Source organism: Gouania willdenowi, chromosome 18 (assembly GCF_900634775.1).
Source record: "Gouania willdenowi chromosome 18, fGouWil2.1, whole genome shotgun sequence".
NCBI lineage: Eukaryota > Metazoa > Chordata > Actinopteri > Blenniiformes > Gobiesocidae > Gouania > Gouania willdenowi.
The window spans coordinates 9,296,682-9,321,963 of NC_041061.1; the positions used below are offsets into that span (position 1 = coordinate 9,296,682).

General features: G+C 37.5%; 1 protein-coding gene across 1 annotated transcript; it reads left to right on the forward strand.

The window, feature by feature from the left end:
- Positions 1 to 4,136: 4,136 nt before the first annotated feature.
- On the forward strand, positions 4,137 to 6,630 carry LOC114480471 (alpha-2 adrenergic receptor-like). The gene has a single exon (XM_028474642.1). It carries the CDS (start codon positions 4,370 to 4,372, stop codon positions 5,669 to 5,671), a length of 1,302 nt encoding a protein of 433 aa, XP_028330443.1. The 5' UTR covers positions 4,137 to 4,369; the 3' UTR covers positions 5,672 to 6,630.
- Positions 6,631 to 25,282: the final 18,652 nt, after the last annotated feature.

A 25,282-nucleotide genomic window follows, 5' to 3' on the forward strand; every position in this document is an offset into this window, starting at 1 on the left:
TTTTTCAAACCAACACGAATCACCTTTCTCTGCCGTCAGCTCGTCTCTAATTCCAACACTCAGTGTGTGCTTCAACCTACGGGCCATCACCTCACTCTCCTCTCACACCACAGGAGCCCACAGAACTGACACCATCCTAACATTAGTGTCATGCTTTTACGCGCAGTAGGAGACTTATTTTAAAAGAACTCAACAGGTATGGACTATATAGTAACAGCTTCAATTGAATTTTGCATGAGCGCACATCACAATACAGGTTGACTTGATGCAATATTCATTGGAATGGTGACGGTAAGAGTGCATCCTGACTGAGGACAATCCCCGCATTGTAAAGATATCCATTTTCTGAATGCACTTAAACTGGTATAAGCTTGGTGTAAAGCTACTGGAAGCTGTGGGTTCAACTCTCTGTCAAGATGATGTGAGGCAAAGAGGAACAATGTCAATGACCAAACTCAAGCATCTTCATGAAACCAGAGATTCAAACCAAAAAACCAGTTCAACTTGTGGATGAAAACAAATTCTACCCAGAGGTGAAAGTAATGGATTACAAGTAGTCACGTTACTGTAATTGAGTTGCTTTTAAAATGTACGGGTACTTGTACCAGTATATTTCTAAATCAGTCATTTTACTTGTATCCAAGTGTGTTTTATAAGAAATAAAGTAATTTGTTACATTTCTACACCCGACCATTACTGAGTAAATTGTTATTTTTTTGTTTTAAAATGATCAACGGACATTGTTAAACTACAAAAAATGAAATGACCAGACAACAATTGAATACATCACATCATAGCCGACCAACCAGGTTAAACTGGTTGCAAAAACAGCATTAAATGGAGTTTAATGCTGTTTTATCAGTTTCAGAGTTCATAAGTTTAGGTAGAGAATCATTTTATTTTGAATTTAATTCATTGGCGTTATTTTATTCAAAAATATAATTGTACATTTTGGAAAAAAGATGCCTTTGTAGAAAATAAATTATGTATTTGAATAAACACGGGGGGGTGAAAGTGACTACAGATGGGGCAACCGTGGCTCAGTGGTAGAGCGCGTCGCCCACAAAGCGAAGGGTTGGGGGCTGTTGTTGTGTCCTTGCAAGGCACTTTACCCACATTGTTTTGTATGTATGGGTATGAATTGCGCATGAATGTTGGTGGTGGTCATCACGCTTCTGTCATATGCCCCAGGGCAGCTGTGGCTACATTGTAGCTTACCACCACTGGTATGACTGGTGTGAGTGAATAATGGTTCCTGTACGCGTTTTGAGTCTCCTTGAAAAAAGCGTTATATAAATCTAAGCCATTATAATGGTATTAGTAGTAGTAGTAACTTTTAGTTTGAGTATTATTTAATTGAACTACTTTTTACTTGTACTTGAGTGTTTTATGTATGACTTACAGCCGAGTACAATTTGAATCAAGTAAGAGTACTTCTATTGAGTAGGATATATTGGTACACTTTACATCTCTGACTACAACCTTTTTTTGACAATTAATGCTTTAAATCCAGGTTTTGACCATATAATATATATACTTATAATACAGCCAAAACTATCTTTTACATTCTCTCATATTCTCATCCATCCAACCTCGACTAAAAACGTAGCCGTTTATGAAAACATGAAAATGAAACCTATTAATTTAAATTCTGGTTCTATAATAAACAATGCAAAACTGCATAATAGTTCTTTTTCTTTTTAAAAGTGCAACTGAAAATGTATTTTGTGCCTTAATAATTGGACTTTAAAAAAAAAAACCCTGATTGCAATAATTTACATCATATTTGTTTGTACCAGCAGAGGGCGCTGGTAATACAGTGGTCGGTTGGCATGCAGATATCTTGCAGTGAAGAAGAGAAGCTATGCTAGCAGACAGAGCTAATAGAAAAACTTGACTTTTACAGATATTCAAGTAATATTACAGATATTCTTTCGGTGCTAAAGGAGTAATGAATCATTTATTAACATATTTAAGAGTAGAAGGCGGCCAGAAAGAAAGTATTAGCAGACTCCGCCCGCCGCCTACACTTGTGGATAAAAAAAGTACTGCGATTCAATTTTCAGAAAATCGATATCAACCGTGATACCTATGAATCGATTTTTAACTGCCTTACGATTAATCGTTACATCCCTACCTCAAAGCATTGAGATGAACAGAAGAGTAAGACTTTATTTATATTAATTTAACTTTACGACTCTATCAAAGCACAAATTGCAAAAACCTCAACTCTTGGACAAATTTCTTTAACTAAATTCTTGCAAAAAAAAAAAAAAAAAACCCACTGACAAGTATGTGCTCATCTTTAAACACACTCTTTCCAATGTAAAGAAATAGATTGTAGTTCCCACAGAGAAGCACCTGATACTGGTTAGACTACTGTGTAAACATGCAACAACAATACAGAAATGTGTCAGTGTCACTTATAGTACAAAGGCTCGGTTGTGGCGTGAAGTCAAAAAAAATAAATCAACGCCTGGCAAAATGCTGACTTCCAGCTGTTGTCACCGACTTGCACTTCAAACATGGATAAACACTGTTTTAGCTCTCACAATGTCATATTTGGTTCCAACAGTTCCCTGATGGTTTCTGGGCTGGAATGCATTATATCTCAGGAGTTACGGGAATGCACAGCTGCAAAACACGTTTGAATGCATCAGGTTTTATTCTCTAATGTATTGGCGTAAATTACAGAAAAGTAAAAGCATATTATATTCATTCATTTAGTTTTTCTCATTCTTTTTTGTTAGATTTTGTATTGAAATGTCCTCAAAACATCTGGACATTGAGGTATTAATATAAGAATGCATTTGCAGGCATAATTTTCAAGCTGCTGAAACACCAACTCCGACTGCACAGCCAGATGTTTGGATATCCGTGCACCACAGTTTGTGCGTGTAAAAATAATGAAAGAAGGAAAAGGTTCATTAGAAAATTGAATTCTCGTGCATATTCTGTATTCGATGACATACTTGCTCAAACAAACAGAACAAGCCTCACATTCTTGCCATTCTTTAACCGATCCGTCTCTATTTAGCATTTACCTAAAAACATGTCTGGGATTGTCCTGAAAATGCATCGAGGAACTCAAAGTAGAGCTCCTGCTCCTCTCTTAAGAGGAGAGCCAGTTATTTAGTTAGTTTCTCTGCTGTATCTTATTTTATTTCACATCTACATCTGTCAGCCCATATCTTAGGTTGGCATCCCATGCAGTGCAGTTTTTACACAACAAATATGCATGTTTGTTTCTGTGCAAAACAATTTAAGCAGAATTGTGTCAGACCAACTCAGGCACATGTGTCAAAGTCTGGCCTTCCAGAGCATCCAATTTGCCCCACAAGAGAAAGTGAAAATGGAACAATTGTTTAAATTTCCATCTAATTAAGTTGCAGATTTCTCAGTCCGCCCACATTAAATTAAACTGCACAATATTTGCTATTTGTCGTGTGCTTTTTCAACATGACTAGGGTCATTTTTAATTAACAACTCCAACAGAACTATCCAAAACTATCCAGTGATTTCTCACAAACAATCCCACAGCATTGCTTTCACAATTACACTAATGTTGAAACATTTTAATCAAAGGGGGAAAAAAAATCATTTGAACACTTTTTTCTTTAAAGTGAAAAAAGTTTTGAAGCTTTTTTTTTTTTTTAGTAAAAAATTTTTTGATCTAAAAGTGTTTTTGATGGAATAATAAAGACACTAATCTACCTCCATAGATCCTCAAACACATAATGTCTATATATGTTTCTTTTATAAATGCATGTTTATCATTACTTCTGATTTTACTGATCAGGCATGAAGGGTATTACATAAAAAAATCAACAAAGGCGTGGTATTTATTTATTATTTTTTTTTTTTCATTAAAATTATAAAGATATTTGTAAGATGGGCCGGAATGTACTTTACTAATGACCACGGTTGGGCTGCACACCGTATGTTTGATTGCTGTAACAAGTTATGGATGCCTTTTTTAAAATAATTATTTTGTACTCTTTTTTTTTTTTTTCTGTAAGGAATGTGAGATGCGTGCCGGGGGCGTGGCAGCAGTGGGTGAGTTTGGCGAGGAGAGCGCGCGCGCTGGGCATTATTCGGAGCGCGGCGCAGCGCGTGCAGCAGCAGAGACATGATGAGGCTGCGTGGATGCATCACAGACTGTGCTCGTGATTTAAGACGTGGAAACCATCAGCGGGATATTATTAATGAGCACCGAAGACTGGAAAAGGGGAATCTTATGGCGCGCGCCTCTCCATGCTGCTGTCAGATTTGTAAATTACGCACGCGGTGCTAGTTCTCCATGCGCGTCTTTCATGTTTCAATAGGAGCGACCGCGGGTGTGTTTGTTCTGAGATAAAAAAAATCCGGGATGGATTCTTTATTAAACACAAGTGGACTGGACACCTTCACGGTGGTCCAGCTGAATTCCTCCTGGACCCTGGACAGTGGATACTCCCCCGCGGCCATCGCGGGCATCGCTGCCCTTGTGAGTTTCCTCATTCTGTTCACCGTGGTGGGAAATATCCTGGTGGTGATTGCCGTGTTAACGAGCAGGGCATTAAAGGCACCGCAGAACCTCTTTCTGGTGTCTTTGGCCACCGCGGACATCCTGGTGGCCACACTGGTCATGCCTTTCTCTCTGGCCAATGAACTGATGGGTTACTGGTATTTTGGAAAAGTTTGGTGCGGCATCTACCTGGCTTTGGATGTGTTGTTCTGCACTTCGTCTATTGTGCACCTGTGCGCCATCAGCTTGGACCGCTACTGGTCCGTTACGCAGGCTGTAGAGTACAACCTGAAGCGGACTCCGAAGCGCGTAAAGTGCATTATTCTGATCGTGTGGCTAATATCTGCCTTCATCTCATCCCCACCGCTCATATCTATCGACAGCAACAACGACAGCAGCTCTCAGCCTCAGTGTGAGCTCAATGATGAGACCTGGTACATCCTTTCCTCCAGCATCGCCTCCTTCTTTGCCCCCTGTTTGATCATGATTCTGGTCTACATCAGAATATACCAGGTGGCCAAAACCAGAACCAGAACCATGTCGGAAAAGAAGCCCCAGCCTGATGGCGTCACCCAGAATGAGAACGGTCTAAGTGAACCCTCTCCAACGTTTAATGAAGGGAAAGAGAATGGACACTGCCAGTGCCCCCCCACCCCCAGCCAGGTCACGGCCACGGTTGGCCCGCAGACCGAGGATGCTGACCTGGAAGAGAGCTCCTCCTCTGAGGGCAAAGGACAGAAACCCCAGCAGCAGCATCAGGACTTGCATCGAGCCAAGCGGGCCAGCCTGAAGAAGAACAAACAGTCCACCAGAATCTCTAGGGTCAGCAACAAGTCCATGGACCTCTTCGCTTCCAGGAGGAAGCGACGCCGGAGCTCTATAACCAGGAAAAAGGTCTCCCAAGCCAGGGAGAAGAGGTTTACCTTTGTCCTGGCTGTGGTCATGGGTGTGTTTGTGGTGTGCTGGTTCCCCTTTTTCTTCAGCTACAGTCTGTACGGCCTTTGCAGGGACTCCTGCAAGATCCCCGAAACCCTTTTTAAGTTCTTTTTTTGGATTGGATACTGTAACAGCTCCCTGAACCCGGCCATTTACACCATCTTCAACAGAGACTTCAGACACGCTTTCCAGAAGATTCTCTGCAAGTCGTGGAAAAAGTCCTTTTAGGTTTAAATTGGACTTCATAACTGACCGAAAAACATTGTTTTTGGTAGGAAATTCTTGTGGTTACAGCTCTTTGCCCTGATGTGTTTCAGTCTTTTGCACAATAGGGGTTGATATCCATTCACTATGTTTCCATTGCAGGCTTTGCTGAGCTTTTAGTGAGGGCCACTGGTTCTGGGTTGATATTACAGAGCTGTGCTGTTGTGCTTTATCGTCATTCAAATGTTTTCTTTAAAACCAGAACCCATAGACCACATGTGTCAAACTCAAGGCCCGGGGGCCAAATCTGGCCCTTTAGAACATCCAATTCGGCCCACAGGAGTAAGTGTAAATGAAGCAACAATATTTGCAAGGGCTCACAGTTTCCCCAGTGCTTGTATCACATGATTGCAGCCATTTTTAATGTTGAACTGTTGAAAAAACTTGAAATTCTTACAAAATCCTTATATTTTCCTCAAATTTAAAGTAAAGATCATGTTAGAGCTGATATCTATAACTTATTGCTTGCATATTGTCCATTTCTGGCATATTTTGTATTTTATGCATACGTAAAAGTACAAATTAGAGCACAATAATGTTGATGTCCATGCATAAAATCTGTGGCCCACTTGAGACCAAACTGCTCTATATTTGGCCCCTGAACTAAAATGAGTTTTGACCCCTCTACCATAGAAACATGGGCCATGGCTCTTTGTTTAAATGGGATTTAGGTTTAAATCTGTTTGTGACTCCTGCTCAGTCTTACACCATTCTTGCTTTAAATATTTCATAACATCCCATTTGTTAGTTGATGTTGGTTCAAGAATGAAACAAGCAATATGTTGAAAAGGTGTATACCAGCAAAAGTTCATTATATCAATGTTGATCAGCATTCATACAGAGCCTGTTCAAAGCACACCACACACATTCCTTACTAGGGAATGTCTGATTTTGACAAAGACGTTTGTGGTATTGGAGTTTCTGATGCATTCAATAAATATTTATATCAACCCTCCTATTATCCTCAAATATTACTCACATTTTACCCTTGGGGTCAATCTGACCCCAGGGATATTTGCCTCTAGAAAATGATTTTCAGAAAATTGTTGACCAAGTTTTTGTGTCAGGCCCGTTGTTTATTTGCTGAATACATAAAAAAACTTCTTGATAATGTGAAACCCTCACCTGTTCTCTAGCGCCATCATCAGGCCAAACATTTAAATTAGAATGAATTTATCTTCAATAGTTTTCATCCAAATTTTCTCAAATTTTTCAATTTCAAACATTAAAGGTGCAGTCCGCAACTTTCAGGTCCCTCTTTCTCAGCTGCTCTCTTGCCCTGCCTCCAAACTTTCCAAAGTCCCTCCCTCAGAGGAGCTAACAAGCTAACGTTAGTCAGACAGCAACATCACAGTAATATAGCATGCTCTGTTAAAAGCATATTACTGTAGCGCTTTTCTCTCTCTATGTGCCACACCTCAGCAGCAGCAACAACACCGTCACTTACAGCAGCCCACACGGAGGCTGCTGCGCGCACAAGAACAACACATGCACAACAGAGTTCTAGTGTAACAATCACAAATCAAACATAATGTAAATCTAACAGCAGTAATTACCTTTCAAGCAGAAAATTTGCTCTTCTACTCCTCCAGACCATACACTGTAAAAAAAAGATGGCGCTCCAGCCCCGGGAAAGGGGCGGGGCCTGTGAGCAACAGCTGTCAAACACAATCCTGGCTCTGATTGTTTTTTTTGCTCGGTCGCGGTGCATTCTGGCAATCTGCCAAAGGCAGCAGGAGCAGCAGGGGGGACTCAATTTTCACACAAACTACTAGTTTCATGTAAAGCTGTCCTTACATCGTGACAGCTTTAGCAAATATGACCAAAAAGTCACTTTTATCAGAGTTGCAGACCGCACCTTTAATGACCATAAGAGTATGAACCCTATTGGTTGTGATGATGATATCACCTTTCCTGCAGCGCCACCGTCATGTCCAACTATTAGTTTTAGTTAGTGTATCTTGAAAATCTTTCATCCAAATCTTTTCTAATTTGGGGTGCACATTCATGACTCTCACAGAATGAACCATATTGATTGATGTTATAATGCTTAATCAATTGTATCCATCAAATTAGGAAAAGTCATGAAACGAAGCAAAAATAATAAAGTCAACTATTGTTTTTTGAATGATATAGTATGGTGTCAAATTAATAGAAGGGTTCATTTTATTATCAGCTTAGCTGAGAGTCCCTTTAAAGGTACAAACAGCTCTGCAACATGTCAAACAGTCAGTTTTATGATGACGGGCCCTATTTTGACAGTGCAAGACGAGGCACAGAGTAGTTGGAAACACGTCATCAAACCAGTTGCTTTGTCCTCATTTCAGTGATGGTGTCAAAATATGAAGTAGGGATGTAACGATTAATCGTAAGGCAGTTAAAAATTGATTCATAGGTATCACGATTGACATCGATACTTTGAAAATTGAATCGCAGTACTTTTTTTAAACAGCAGAGGGCGCTATATATTTATCCCTTCTCTTGTCCAGCCCCCTTTAGCACCGAAAGAATATCTGTAATATTACGTGAATATCTGTAAAAGTCACGTTTTTCTATTAGCTCTGTCTGCTAGCATAGCATCTCTTCTTCACTGCAAAATATCTGCACGCCAACCGACCACTGTGTTACCAGCGCCCTCTGCTGGTACAAACAAATATCTGACGTAAATCAGTGCAATGACATTTTTTTTTTTTTTTTAAGTCCAATTGTTAAGGCACAAAATACATTTTCAGTTGCACTATTATGCAGTTTTGCATTGTTTACTATGAACCAGAATTTAAATTAATAGGCTTCTTCATTTGTATTATTCCTTTATTTATTTAATTCAAGATTTATTTTTAGTTAAATTGCATTGTTTTGAATAGTTTATCAAGGAATTCTTTTCATAATGAAAAATAAAAGGAAAATAATACAGTATTTTCGCTTTTTTTCCCCAAAAATAAATAAAGGAATATTTTTCAGTCATCATTTGACTACAGTCCCATTTTGTAAAATAAATCGTGAGAGAATCGTATCGTGAACCCAGTATTGTGAATCGAATCGTAGTTGAGTGAATCGTTACATCCCTAATATGAAGTGATCCCACTTGTATTTGTGCCAGCAGGGTCACAATACAAAAATCTACCATCATAAACTGTTGTCTCACCCTATAAAGTTTGCAATTTATTTTACTTATGTTAGGATGGAGAGAGGCAGAAGCTTGGCTGTGGTGAACTAGATCATCTGCTTCACCATCAGAAGCATTGTTCTGGAAGTCTAAATATATACAGTATTTACACTGCCTGTAAGAAGAATCGCACGTCCCGTCCCCCATGCCAGGCAGAGCTGGCACTAACCACAGTACACAGTAAAAGCCAATAAAAACAAGGGGCATCGTAAAAGAAATATTGCTTTCTGTTTAGTTTAGTTTTTATTGTGCTGAATCAGATCTTTAAATAAATACACAGTAGATCCTTGTAAAGTTGTGCATGCTAAAGTAAACAGCAACTTTTTTGCAACATTTAGCAGCAACAAACCACATTTAAAAGCGTTGTTACTTTTCACCAGACTTACAGTAACATTTGTAGAATTTGTGATTTTTTTCTTACAAAAATACAATGTCAATGTTAAATCTTAATGTTAAATATGAATTATACGTACTTTGCGTAGTGGTACTTCCAGTGAATCCTCACATTAGCTAAATATTTAGGTTCACCTGTGACATTTAGATTTAACATTTAGATTTAGATTTAACATTTAGATTTAGATTTAACATTTAGATTTAGATTTAACATTAGATTTATGTTTAGATTTTACATTTAGCATTTAGATTTAATATTTAGCATTTAGATTTAGATTTAACATTTAGCATTTAGATTTAGGATTTACATTTAACATTTTGATTAAACATTTAGCATTTAGATTTAGATTTAACATTTAGATTTACATTTACCATTTAGATTTAACATTTACCATTTATGTTTAAGATTTACATTTACTATTTAGATTTAACGTTTATGTTTAACATTTATGTTTAACATTTATGTTTAATATTTATGTTTAACATTTAGATTTAACATTCCTATTTAAATGTAACATTTAGATTTAACAAATCTATTTCACAAATATTGCTGTAAATCTGGTCAAAAGTGGTCTACGTTTTTTAAAAAATGTGGTTTGTTGCTAAATGTTGCAAAAAGTTGCTGTTTATTTTAGCATGCACAACTTTACAGTCGGTGCCCCATTTGTGCAAAGAGGGAAAAGCAGTTTCAGATACTGGCCCTTACTTTGAGTGATTATTAAATATCCAAATGTGCCTTGTATTCTGTTGGTAAAATAAGACCCAATGTGGTAAAAGAAGGCTCCGACATAAAGGGATGCGTGTTGGGCTTTTAATTTGGTAAATATAAACTGGAATATAAATGTCTACATTTTCATGTATGTAACTAGTGTTCCCAGAACGGGTATCTTCCAGTGTGTTTTTCAGCTAAATCAAGGCCTTTTTTTCATATATGCATAATCAAACTGATGAATTCCTGAGCACATTTGCCTCTGTTTGCTAATATCCGAAGGCACATTTTGATTTTATTCTCACCAACATCAGGTAAAGAGGCGTATCTGTTCTTTGTGTGATATGAAACGAATGGCATTGTTTTCCATGGTGACGCCGGTACAATTCATTTCACTTTTACATTTCCTGACACCACCTGTTTGCTTTCTGTTTGCTGGCTTTGGACGTGCACATCACAGTGCAGTGCACGATGCTGTTCTGCTTCACACTACCTGCTGTCGTGCAAATAAAAGCATAAAAATAAAGGCCTCCACCTGTTTTTTTAAGGCTACTTTTGGATACCCGTGAAATAATCGAATAAAATGCCATTTATTCCATTACATTCTGAGAGTAATGGTGTTTATCATCCTTGCATGAAGGATTTACTCCATTATTTGCGGCTAAATGAGGACAGATTGGTACAAACAAGTCACATTCTGATGTGGCGTTAAATAAAGCTTTTGCAAGGTTTTTTGCCGTTAGATTAAAACAAGGATAGCTGCCCTGCTGTGATGAAAAAGAATATATTTCTGTCAGTCGCGGCTCATTAGCGACCTTGAATCACAACAGGTTTGATGTTGATTCCCACAGCATTTTGATCTAATATTTTACAAAGTGTTGTTGAGGAACTTTTTTTTTATTTTTTGCACATCGGACTCTTCTCTAACCCCCCGGTCATGTGCTGTGGTTGTGTCTGTAGAGGCGAAAAGCCATTTCTAATGGGCTACAAGCCCATCTGCTGCTGTTCCAACTGATATACGACGCCACTAAATGTAAGAACAGAAATGGGAGAAAACAGCATGAAGGTCTGTACAATTGTTTGAATGAAAAAAGGGGGATAAAGTAAACAGCATCTGTGCTAATGTATCATCAGATTTTGCAATTTAAAAGACTTTCGTGATATTCGTCCGACTGTTAATGCCGCAAACATCACAGGTTAAAAACTAATAAACTTTTACTAGCGAAAAACTAATAAAGAATAATTGATTATAAGGCAGAAACAAGCTACAATCACCTCATGTAAAGGATTTTCAATATCGGCAAGTGGTTGGGGTCCAAAAGAGAAAATTTAAGTCGCATAAAGAAAAAATATTTATATACCAAGAAAGCATCATATTTATACTATCAATTAAACAGATTTTCTTTTATATTTCCACATGTAGTTATGGGCCAAAAAAGTATTTTTTCAAATTTCAAGAAACTGTCACCCAAGAACCAATGCATATATGCTGACTAATCATTAGTGATGTGAACAGTCTATATACATAGCTCTAAGCTGATCAAATGACAGGGGGCTGATGCATATGTAAAGTTGTTTACTGAAGGCCCAAACATGTTCTAGCCCCAAACCCTGAGAAAAAAAAAAAAAATCCAATTTTGAGGGGCTGTCATATCCACCAGATAGGATGTGTAGCAGATCTTTTTATATATTCTGAGAGTAGGTGGAGCTATATTACTATACCAAATTCCAGTTTTCTATGTGACAGATTTCCTGAGATAATGAAATCGACACACTCCTTCCCGCCGCCCTCACTAAACTGGCCATATATAAGTATTCATACAATCAAACTTAAAATGTACATTGTGCTTATTTAACAATCACTGAACATTTGGTAAAAACAAATATTTTGAGACCGAAGTGCGTGGGTCATTTGTGAAATAATGGATGTATGCATGGAGCCCTACAAACGATAACTGGTTAGTTTTAAACCAGCTTGACCATTATTCAAATTACTTTAGTTCAGGTAAGTTTTTGCAGATTTCTCTTGATCATTTGCAATGGCCTCTATTAGGACTAAGCAATATGAACCAAAACTCTTATCTCAATATTTTTCTCAAAATGACGATATATGATATACATCTCAATATTTTTAAGTCAACATGGTCTTACCAGAAACACAATTCAGGCTTAAATTTGCTGATACAAAATGCCACACAGGCACATTTATCAACAGCTGGTAAAAATGTGTCACTTTTGGCTTTTTTTCGTCATGCACTCAGAAATCCATCTAACTGTGCTTTTCATGCTGTTCTGAGAAGTAGCAAAAGCAGCCACTCCTAAAATGAGTATTTTATTACAAAATAAGCTTTAAAATACAATTTTGGGTGTAAGAGTAATTTTCTATATCACCAAAATCGAAATCTCGATATATTGCCCGTGGATTAGCCTCTAGAAACAGACTTCTCCAGATTAAAAATTACACTTAAAGATAACTTAAACTGTAGCATAATGCATTGGTATTTTAATCATTTTATCTCATCTTTTTTTCAAAATTTAAATGTCACTTTTTTCTAACATGCAGTGTCCGTTTCATTCACTGACATACTGTACTGTGGCCTTTTGAAAAGTAACAGACGTTTTCCTCTTTAAGTTTGACAAACCAGAAGCCAAAAAAAAAAGCATCGTTGTCAGGTAGCGTTCAACAAAAATGACGTATTTGAAAGGTGTATGGACTAAAAAAAAAGTAATTTAAATGTCTTTCTAAGATTTCCTGACGTACCATTACAACTGAACAGCATTCAACTGACCAAAAGAGCCTGGGAAATCATCATTAGTCTCTCTTAAGGCCACATAATGAATATCAGTCAGATTTTTAGTCTGCATCAGGAAATATGAGGCTCCTTTGAAGAAGGTTTTTCCTCTTTGTTCTGGAGCTGGTCAATATTTGTGTCTGCGTTCAGCCTTTGTAAGCGAGAGTGCGTTGGAGGTTTTCCTGGAAGTGAATAAAAGAGGATGATGATGATGTGCTGGTGACACTGAGACAAGACATTAAAACACGTAGGAGGAACATTACAGGACAGACGATCAAGGATTTTATCTGTTGCTAAAGTCATCCTGTGTTGAAGGTTAATAGGACTTCCACACGTTCTTCAAAATAAGACTGTCATCCACCTCTAAATCACACTGAAGTATACTTTCCCAAGATGCACTTGGAACCTACGACGACAAAAACCCGGTTAACTTCAAAACAAGAGTCAATCTCTTCTAATGGAAGACTAGACGAGATGCTCTTGTTTTGAAAAGAGGACGTTTGACTTTTAACTTGGAAGTCGGTCCCAGGACGATTCTACATTCCGCTTGCAATGCATCATGGGGCGGTTGAGTATGACTAGTGTGCCCAGCGTGCATACTTCTAGCGTACTCAATCTCTTCATACTATCTAATGTGAACACACCAGGGTTGGGGTCAATTGTAATTGTAATCGCGTAATTTATAATTACTTACAATTTTAGCGTAATTATAATTTCTAAAATCTTTCACCATTGTAATTGTATTTGAATTGTAATTGAGTTGAGATAATTGACTTTGTAATTGTAATTACAAAAAAATGTCAATTACAATTCAATTAAATGCAAAACAGATCTATGACTTCCATGTACAGTATGTAGTTAATTACTAAAATATGTTTCATATTTCAACACTCAGTTTATAGCTATTGGTAAATTCCAACTGTTGTTCTCAGCTGGGCTTTTACATAAGATATTATAATCAATGTATATAAATATAAATGTAACACAATGCTTGTTCATGTGGATCTTGTTGGGTTTTTTCTTTCTTACTTTGGACTATATATTTTGTTAAGCGCTGATGACTTTGTTGTAATTTGCGCTATATAAATAAAGTTGAATTGAATTTAATAAAAAAAATTGCATACAATCATCACACGGCTATGAATAAAATTTAGTAAAATTGTAAATGCACTTTAGTCATTGAGAACATAACTGTAATTGACTTTCAGGTGAAAAATAATTATTATAATTAGAAAAAAAATGCCAGTTATAATTTGTTGTAATTATACATGGATAATTGAAAACCTAATTGTAATTGAAAAATGTAATTGATCCCAACCCTGGAACTCACTACATACCAAATTTGACATCAGACTTTGTATGTATGTATGTATAGAACGTTAGTATGTGATTTCAAACACAGCACAAGATTCCCCTCAATCCTCCTTTTGTTTTGAAAGCGGCTGATGTACAACTCTGTGCTCGGCAGGCTGATTCATCGCACACTGAAATGCAGATTTATGAGCCAGGATGCACTCATGCTGCTTTATTCAACCCAAACAAATTAAAAAAAAACATCAAACTTCCCCTACTGGTGCATTTTAACACCACTTTTAATTAGTTCTCATGTGACACTAGGAGAATAGAACGTGTAACATGTTAGTTGTGCTTCTGATGCTATTAAAGATGTGTTCTAGTATAAAAACTCCCTCAGAGTTACTGTGTTTACTCATGTGGAAATCCCTCAGTAGGAGCAGTCAGAGTAGAGCTGCAGATACTGATACTTTGGGTTCCCTGAATTTCCCCAAAACAAAGCTATGAATTATTGAGGTGATTAGATCTGCTGGGAGAGCAAAGCCTCACTTTCAGAGATAGAAAGTCATCCTTCGCCTTTTCTTTTACCTGAAAGTCTTCAGTTGTTGAAATGGAGCCATTTGAATACATAAATCTGATCATATCCCTTCATTTGCATGCTCAGAATGTCTTTTCTCATCAAACAAGGGAAATAAGTGTTGAAAAGTGATGTTACGCACCTTAAAACTCATTTACTCTCACTGATGAATATTGACAACATGTATAACCAATCAAATCCAGTTATACACATTATAATAGTCATACCATAGATATCCATAATGAGGTCTCCATGGTGACAGTGTAACAATTGCTCTTTTTTTCCAATCGAATGGGATTTACAATTATAATCATAGATGAGAAGTCAAACACTGTAAGCAGCGTGACTCTGATGGGAGGCTAAGGTGGAAGTGGAAGACGTTTATTATGTCATAATGAGACTGATTTATGACCAAAGGCTTCTGCTGTAATAGAGGTGGAAAGCCTAAAGCAATTTAAAGAGATTGAGAAATAACAATGTCCTTTGCTACATGTTATTATTAAGAGAAGTGAACCTTTAGCCAAACACAAAACAAATCGATATGTGTTCAAAGCTCGCTGAGAACCTCTGCATCTCATTTATAAACATGCTCAGTTTTAAACAACGCCCGCAGGCACCTTATATTACATCATTAGATACAAGTGCAGCAGTTCACTCATCACCCTGCCCGTGTCTGTCTGTGTGTGTCTGTGTGTAGCCAGTGTTGTGTCAATTAGTTTCCCCACCATTCAAAGAAAGTGAAGCTACATTGTAAAAATTTAATTTGAAAAAACAGCTTAATGTGGGTTAGTTTTTTTATTTTATTTATTTATTCAGTTTATTTCCGACACTGGTTACATTCACTTTTTTTGTTTTTGTTTTTTCTTTATGTACATGCCAAAAAAGGGGACGAGAGAAGCAGTTTGCTTATCTAAGTCCCGTCCCCTGATTTAAACAGAGAAAATTTACATCAAAGCTTGTCTCTCTGGTCAAACAGGTTTTTTTTGTCCTTTTTTGTATAGGATTTATTCTCATCTGTAGTCAGTGTTGTCTTTTTTTATTCCTCCTCCTCTCTATCATTGTTCGTGTCGTCCTTGTTCCCTGAGGATTTCATTCCCAGACGTTGTTTGCGTTCCTCCAGTTCAAAAGAAAAGTTCATCTTCTTTCGAAGTACCTTAATATCTTCAGAAAGTTTTCTTAGCGCTCGTATTCGTGTAAGAATGTGTTCTTGTTTTGTCTCTACATCAATGTTTTTCCAGCTGTTGGTAGCTCTATTGACAGTGCTGTATTTTCCAATGTTAGATTTAACCCTTTCTTGTATAAACACGTTACTATGTCTTAGGTCATAGTTAATATTTTTACAGGAGTTTTAAAAACAATGTTTGGTGATCCAAATAAATACTGTAATACTTAAGTATTCTACCTGTTGTCAAACTTTGTCATTTACACCTACCAGAAAGTTGGCACTTTGTTTTGGGGTTTAGTTACTTTTTAAAGCTGCAGTATGTAGAAGAGTAAGACTTCTACAGAAACAACCAAACTACCCCCTCCCCACCCTGTTTTGAAACCTATTGTCCCTTACCGGCATCCCCGTCAACGCACACAACTTTTGTGTGCGTTGACGGGACTTTATCTTGTGTTATTGGAGAGTTTTCTGGTGTTTTAGAGACTGACATTTACTGTCCTCCGATGCAGCCCCCCCCCGCGACCTCTAAAGTCCGTTTCACCAGAATATGTTTGTGCTTTTAGACTATTGCTTCCCAACATCGCCTTTTCCCTCTTGCTTTACCGTGTAAGTGATGTGCCTAATGCCGTGATGGTGACTTCTGCTGGGACGTCCAACATTGCACTTTACTACAGACGACAATTCCGATTCTTAGGGTCATGATTTGATTTAAAATTGATGCTCTTTTTAACCGATTCTTGATTCAAAAATTGATAAAATGCATAGTGTGCTAAGGCAAATTATGGCATCAAAACAATACAGTTTGTATAAGATCATTTTAAATAAACTGACTCTAAGTGGATCTTCTGAGTTTTTCTTGAAAAAAAGTCAATTTTTGAAGTTTCAGAATTGTGGATGATTAAAACTGTGAATTGATTTTTCCTCCACCCCTACTCTGTTAGTAAAGAGATCTCTGATTGGCTGAAAAGTCGCGTCATGCTCCTGGATTTCTAAAGCAGATATAGAGGGCCAAGAGATTGAGAAGATATTCACTGTCCACTCAGAACACTTTGGATTACAATATGCTCAAAGGTGGTTATGGGTTTTCGACCAATTGAAAAAAAAAAAAAAAAAACTTACATACTGCAGCTTTAAGGCTAGATGCAAAACAACTATTTTTGTATAACTGTACTGATGATTAAAAAGCAGATAGTTTTGGTTTGTCTTGTTCTTATGTGTGTTTAAGTTGTTTCAAGTATATTCAGTTTGCTCTGTTATTACTGTTATTTATTTAAAAATTTTGTAGATTTGTAAACCAGTAAATTTTTGGCCGACTGTGATGTAGTTCTATTTCTTTTTCCCTGTTTATATTCACGTCTGGAGACACGTTGTGGGCTTGTTTACTCTGGATGAAATCTGTTGTCATGGTGGCACCCTCTAACACTGGTTCCTTCACATGGAGATACAGTATTCTCACCATTTCTCTTTTATCAAAGACAAGAACATCATTGTAGTTAAACGTAATGTGTTGTAATGGTTTAAACCTCCTTTTTTAAAGCCAGAAACAGTATTTCTGTGCAAGTAGGACCAAGACAGAAGCTAAAGGGGACCATCCAAATCGTAAATGAGTCGAACCACTCCATCCATCCATGCAACTGTGGCTGGATTCTAACCAAGGGACTGTTCGCCAATCAGGGACAGCTTGACAGAGCAACTGCACGGTATGTGGTGGAAAAACACGCAGTCTGTTTCTACAGTGGAGTTGCCACTTTAAGGAGGGCTAACCATTATGTGTGCCTGCGGTTTCAGGCCTGCTTAAGCATGGCTTCAATGGTTCAATGTGTAAAGCGTATTGTTAGCATCTGTGTAGATAGTTATTGATTTCATAATTTGCTGTGCGGCTAAAAAAAATATGCTCATAATCGAAACCAAGATTAAGGAAGCATTTCCTAATGAGCCTTAAGCTCTGCACAAAGAAACAATAAGACCATTGGAAGCTGCTCAATTAAATCCAATGTAAATTTGGTCACATAGGTGACATAAAAGAATCCAATTAGCGGCTACGAGCAGAGAAGAGCGATGGGCAGTGAGAAAGAAGTGCTGCTTGGTCTGTCTGCTGTAGAACAGAAGGTTTACAGCACTGTGGTTGGTTAGAATTGGAGTTACATAAAGGATTATCTATTCATTCATTCATTAAATACATGATTAGTCATGCACGAGAGAAAATAAGTCATTACTGAACACTAATACGGTGTTACATAATACACATCTACTGATAGATTTTTGTGTTTTTGATGGAGAAAAAAGTTTAACTTGAGTTAATGAGTCAAAAGATAATGTATAAAGAATTATTCAGAGATGATGAAGTGGTGCATTCTTTTTTTGTATAACACACACACACAAGTACTCATGTTACTGGACTTTTATGGGTACACCCAACCGTTACTGAGTAAATTATTAGAAATATCAATCAATCAAGTTTTATTTTTAAAGCGCTTTACAACAACTAAAGCTGTACACAATGAAAATGCAATTTAAAAGCGGTATCATAAATAAATAAAAACAAATTTAGTCTATAGTTTTGCTTTGAACAGGGGCAGGTCTTTGACGGCACGTAAGTTTTGGACCTGCCACAGCAAAAGCACAATCACCCCACTGCACTGTTTGTAACGTGACCTGGGCACGTCGAGCAGGTGGTGATGGGCAGAACGTAGGGCTCTGCTGGGCTGGCGAGAGGTCAAAGTCTCACATGAATACGTAGGCACGAGGCCGTGGATGGAACTGAAAACAAAAAGCAAAAGTTTGCACTAGATTCTGTAAAGGACCGTGAGCCAATGCAGGGAGAAAATTACAGGTGTGATATTAGTAACTTAAAGCCGGGGTTCTCAACCTTGCAGTTGGGAACCTACGCTGGGAGGGGGGGTCGCCATTTGCCTTCAAGAAACTAAGAATATTTTTTGAACAATTTGAGCCCTTTTTTGCCGAAACACCAAACTGGCCATATTTTAACCAATTTTCATCACTTTTTCTTGCCCTCATTTTTCTCATTTTAATGTATTTTTGCTACATTATTCTCATTTCTGCCACTTCTACATCAAATTTCAATGCCTTATCCGCACATTTTTTCCCACTTTCAAGACATTTTTGGCACATAAACCCTTTCCACCACTTTTTCCACCTAATGTTGCGTATGTTGAATTATTGTCACTTTTAATCTTTTTTGCCAACTTAACTACATTACCACATTATGTCACGCCCATTATTTGCCAGGTGTGCTAGATTTAGGCCACTCTAATTCACAACTTTTAACCAATTTCTGTGGTTTTTCAAAGCCCATTTCACCACCTTTTCCCACAATATTTTGACACTTTTAACTCATTTTATTTCTGATTAAAAGAAGGTTTTACATCATTAAGATGACTATATGGCACTGTCTGGGTCCCCGGTCTCTGGCACCTGTATTTTGGGGGTCGTGGGCTGAAATGGTTCTCTTCCTTTTTAAGTTTATACATAAGATTTTAACTGCATGCAAGTGAACCGTGGCAAGATTTTAAACCAAAAATAAACGTGGGGGATGAAAGTAACTCATAACTTTTAGTTTGAATACTATTTAGATGAGCTACTTTTTACTTGTACAGCACTTCTACTTGAGTAGGATATATCAGTACTCTTTAGACCTCTGGCATCACATAACATAAGTCAATAAACAAAGGAAAGATTCTTATAACACACAGGAGTCCTAAATAACCAATAGTGATCACATTGAGACAGGAAACGCTGTCTGAACAGGCTTAACGCTACAATAATTCCAGAACTGTTCTGCTCTGCTCTCATGGCAAAGTGTGTGTGTGTGTAGTCATGACTAAGTGATGGAGAGACAAGGAGGCACTCCAGACAGAAGCTTTTTTTTTTTTTTTTTAAGGCCACTCACTGTGGAGATCACGACCTCTGACATCTGTATGAAACTGAGACCTGTATGCTTTTAGCTTCACTTAAACACACAGGGGGAAAAATGTCAGTTCTGGTTCCACTTAAGGAGAGAAAGCAGCCAAGTAGAGCAAGCAAATGACGAGAATCAGGAGAAAATGGCCATTTTTGTCTGTCAAATGTTTCTTCCTGTATCATTTCATTGTTGCAACCCTGGACGTCACTTTTCTTGTCTCTCGTCCCATTGTTTTCTCCGTCTCAGTGTTGCCACTGTTGTTCAGTGTCTCTTCCCTCTGTCGCCATCACACAGTGAGGCCTCGTTCATCCCCTGAGGACTTAGTCATGAAGTCAACACACTGTTTGCCATTTGATCACAGTATCAGCACCTGCAGGTCATGTACTCTATGCCAAACCAGCATCAGCACCAGTCCAAGAACGTGACGAGAACAAGGAAAGTGTCGAGAGAAAAGCAAAACTTTTGGATTTTAGGCACAAAATGAGACCCTGAAATAAACACTGCTTTATCTTGACTCAAAGTGATGCTGAGAAAAAAACCAATCCACGCATTTGTCACACTACTACTGTTTTCTTGTAATATGTTCCAGTAACTAAAATTCTTCAGGTGATTCTGTTACCATGCCAAGCTTTTAATGCGGTGGTTCTGAACCTTTTTCGGGTCGTGACCACACATTTCCCAGAGACATTTTTCTCTATAATTAGTTTTTGATCATGTTTTCTTTAATATTTGAGAAAGTGAAACTATAGTATAAAACTTTTTGTTCGAGATTGTACGTGGTAAAGAATAATATCCATAATTTTAATCAGTATATTTTTAATCAATTACTAGACATTTCAGGCGACCCCATACGGGATCACGACTGCAAGGTTGAAAAACACCGTCTTAATGGTTAAGTTCTCTTTTTTACTAATGTGAGAGGAATAAATGTTTAATCTATATTTTTGTCTGGGGTTTGATTCCTTATACAACACAGATAAAAAGTCAATTCAACCAAAAGTTTGCAGTCATTTTGTGTATTTTTGTTTTCCCCTTTTTAATTTTGATTTTGTATATATTTTTATACCGGTATATCCTTGTCTATTACATTGTGTATAATTTTGTACTGTTTTCTTGTGTATTTTTGTAGTTGTTTTGTATAGAGGGGTTTTCAAAGTGATTTTTGCCTATTTTTGTCACGTTTTTATTTACATTTTTGCTTTGGTTTTGTGTAATTTTCTGTCATTTTGTGCTTTTGCTGTTAAGAGGAAGCCTGGGTGCCAATGTCTGCCATATATGCTTAAAATTAAATGTAGGATAAGAATAAGATAACCTGCTATCAAAAGCTTGAGGTGGAGTTTTTGAGGCTTAATTAAGTCAAAATGTGTGCATTATAGGAATCATTTCCTCAACCATTTAATTGATTAATATGTTGATACACGCAAAACTGGGTGCCCCCCCAAACAACATGACCCACCACGTAGAATCGGCTCTGATATAACACTCAATTTCTTCGTCTTTGAATCACAGCAACCCTGGAAACGAGCCCTTAAACTTTCTTAGTTGTCATGTGACTCAGGAATGTTGAACTTAAGAGAGAAAAACAACTCAGTAGTGGCTCAAGAACAGCCCAGCGGGAGGCTGCAAACACACAGTGCTCAACGCTAAGTGTCTGATAGTTGTGAAGGTGTGAAATTGTCGCTCTCTGCAGGTTTAAGTGTTCTTAATATATATTTCACCAAACTGTTGATTCACTTTTTTTTTTCCCACTTAAAAATAGACGTTCAAAAGCCAGAGACATGCAGAACAGTTTTCCTTTTTTTTTTTTAAATGTATTATTAAAAAAGCCTATTAATTAATTCACTTGCGTATGTCATTTGTTCCCTTAGAAATAATTAGGTCCTAATGTCTTACACAGATAGCAGCATACTAAATAGATGATTCTGCAGAATGTGCAATGCGGTAACAATAAAAAACAAATAAAATACACCAAATATGAAAATTACAGCTTGTTCTCCGGTAACAAATAACACTCGCGTCCAGAAGGCGTCTTTTATCTTCTCATACTCATCAAAAATTTGTTGTTCCTTTTGTGAAATGTGCTCACATTTCAATTCTTGTGGCTTCTCGTGTGTTCACACTGAATACTGGACCCCCACACTATGATGAGTCATTGAGTAGAGGGCCTGAATAATCCATTTGGGACATCTTTATTTAATACAGAAGGCTGGAGAATCGTGTCTCTACCACTTTGTAATCAAGATATCAGCCTTTTTCTCATGATAGTAGAGTAAGAATCAATGGAACTAAAAAGAAAGTATAGAAGAAACTGGATCAACAATGTGAATGCAACAGACGCTGCACTTTAATACTGAACATATACTACTTTTGAGTAGAAACAAATATACAATTATCTCTATATTATTTTTATTTTTCCTTTTTCAGTCAGTGTCTGAGAGTCTGGAGTATATAACTACAAATCTGATGTTTTAGGCTATACTGATATGATTAGCAGAAAATGAAAAACAACAAAATATAATGCATGTTTACAAACAATAGTGATGTTTTTACTTCAAAATAACTAACTCCAGGGACTTGCGCCTCAATTTATTGTCTACAGCAGGTGTTCTCAACCTTGGGATCAGGACCACATTTGGGGTCACGAGACACTGGGAGGGGATCGCCAGATTTTAACAATTTAAGTTAATTTCCTTATTTTTACTATTTTTCTGCAACTAAACCAAACTTGCCATATTTTTAACCTATTTTCATCACTTTTTCTGCACATTTTTTCCACGTACAATACATTGTTGGTACTTATAAACCCTTTCCAGCACTTTTCCCACCTAATGTCACAAATGTTGACCCATTATTGTCACTTTTAACCTCTTTTCAATATATTTTTACAATTTCATGATTTGTCATGCCCATTATTTGCCAGTTTATGCTACATATCTTCCCCCCACACCCCCTCAATTTCTGCCATGTCTAACCCAATGTTGATACTAGAACCCTTTTTACCACTTCTGTCCATTTTTGGTCCTGTCTCCACATGACTGTTCTTCAATGTTCATGTCTGTGTTTAACACCTTCAGGTACAGTGGGGGTACTTTAATTTTGGAGGTCACGGGATGAAAAGGTTGAGAACCACTGGTCTACAGTATAGGAAGAAACAACTCTGAGAAACAGTAAAACTGTAAAATATAAAAGTCTATCTTGCCGACAGCTTGCATGCGTTCTCGCTGTGCTTTCTTGGGTTTCTCTGGTAACCTTGTCATCCTCCCATACTCCAAAAACTGTGCATGTCTGATTGATGGGTATCTCCAATTTGTGAATGTGTTTGTGTGTTGGACTGTGACAGGCGGGCGTCCGGCCCAGGGTCCAATGGGAGCTGGTATACGCACCAGTAGACCCCCATGACCCTGTGCCAGAGAATTAAATCTGAGCTGAAAACTAACACAAATGGAACAAAGTTTTCAAAATACTTCCATGCTTCTCACATAGAATTGCCTTTATTTTCTTCACAAAAAATACAACAAATGCTTGTTATTTTGTGTAACCTTTTCTCACCAAATTTTCTGCAAAAATCCTCGGATTTACAGTTAAAGACTTTTATACGTCACATTTACTTTATGTTTAGGTCTACTGATGATCCTGGCTGTGCTCAAAATATCACCCTCAATGAGTGTATACTGTCTCCTATACTACTAGTATGATTAGGATGATGACCATTCCCACTGAAGTATAGTTCCACGTTTCCCAAGATGCATTTGGAACCTACAAAAACACACTGAGGCTAAATATCTCTGTTGAAAAGTTTTGAAAGCATTTCAAGAGAGAAGTAGAATATCAACATATGGTCATTTGATCCATGAAACTCGCATATACGCATTTCATGCTGACATTTCGGAGAGTTCGCCATAGTGCTACTGACAAAACTTCCAGTTAATTTCAAAACAAGAGCCCTATTTACAAAAGTGTTAAAAATAACTAATGGAAGATCAGGAGAGATGCTTTTGTTTTGAAAAGGTGATGTTTAACCTTTAGTTTGAAGCCGGTCCAGGACGATTTTAGGTGCAATGCATCATGAGGTGGTTGAGTATGAGTAGTGTGCTTACCGTGCATACTTAAATGTCTCCATATAATATACATCAGGGTATTTTTTGTGTACCCAGTCTTTCCATACTATCTAATGTGAACGCACTACATACTAGTTTTGACATCAGACTTAAGGTGCTTTCACACCAACGATCACATAAAAAAAAAATCAATGTAAATGACACGACCTCAAGTTATCCCCCCTCAAGCGATACGACTTGTGTCATGTGTTGAAAAATCTGAACTTTTTAAGCGACAGATCCCTCGTCCTTCACCGTCTGTAGCCCCTCCCTGTTCCTTCCCCGCTTCAGTGCAGACGGCTGCAGCGAGGGCTGTGCAACTTCCTCAATTTATCGGGGCAAAATTAAAGCGGCTAACTTCTTGAAAACCACAGTAACTACTGATCATAACACATTCTGAGTAAACATAGGCTGGTTCACAGAAACAAAATTTAGCCAGATTACTTTTTTGTTCCAATTGACATTGTAAGCATCCGTACCAAAAATGGAGTTGATTGCTGCACATTTAGGGGGTGGCACACTTTTTTCACAATGTTGAAATTTTTTCTATTTTCAGGAATAGTGTTTGAACTGTTCTTATGTTCCCACTCATTTAGTATAAATACAGGAAGAGACTATTAAATGAACACACTTACCTTTATATCATTCAAATGTTTATCTGTGAAAATTGCGCGTTCTTGGGTTGAGCAAGAAAAATAGTGATTAAAACCCTTTACTGATGTTATATTGGCTACATTTTTGGTGCAAAATGTGATTTGGCCAAATTTAGAAAACTTTTGCTTACCATTATAATGTGAACCACCCTGCTAGCCATACTTATTTTGATGTCAGACCTAGTATGAGTAGTACCTTCGAAGAAATGACTTCCTTTTGTAACATACTATTTATATGACAACAGAAAAGACAAATCTACAACTCTCTGAGGATAAATATACAATGTTCTCTAAAATGTGAACATATTTTCGACCTCTGGAGCATAAAAATGCAATCACACCTCTCGTTTTGAAGTGCCTGTAAGAACAGGATTCTCCATCAACGGCTGTCACTACCAAATATAACTGAGCCGAGAGTCACAGTTAAACCCTGAGGGTCGCTCTGAAGTCAGCCCTGAAAGGCTGAAGAAGCGTGATGGCAACATGGGCTGCGAGCAACCTTGATACAGCAACAATTTGCAGCAACTCAAATGATATTTCCTGTGTTAAAACCTTTGCGACTGCTGCAGTCCCCACAGCCGTGACCCATTCAACTATGACTATTCTTATAAGAATGACAAGATCCATAAATAGAAAGCACGTCTATACACGAGGAGGAACAGTAAACCCTTACTGATTCATTAGTTAGTAGGTTTATCAGTGTGTCCAGAAGGAGCTGAGGCTCTCTTATTTACTGCAACTGCTTTCTGGGGCAATAAACTGAAACTGAATGTCATTCTCATGCAGCCATGCAACGATCATTATTGGC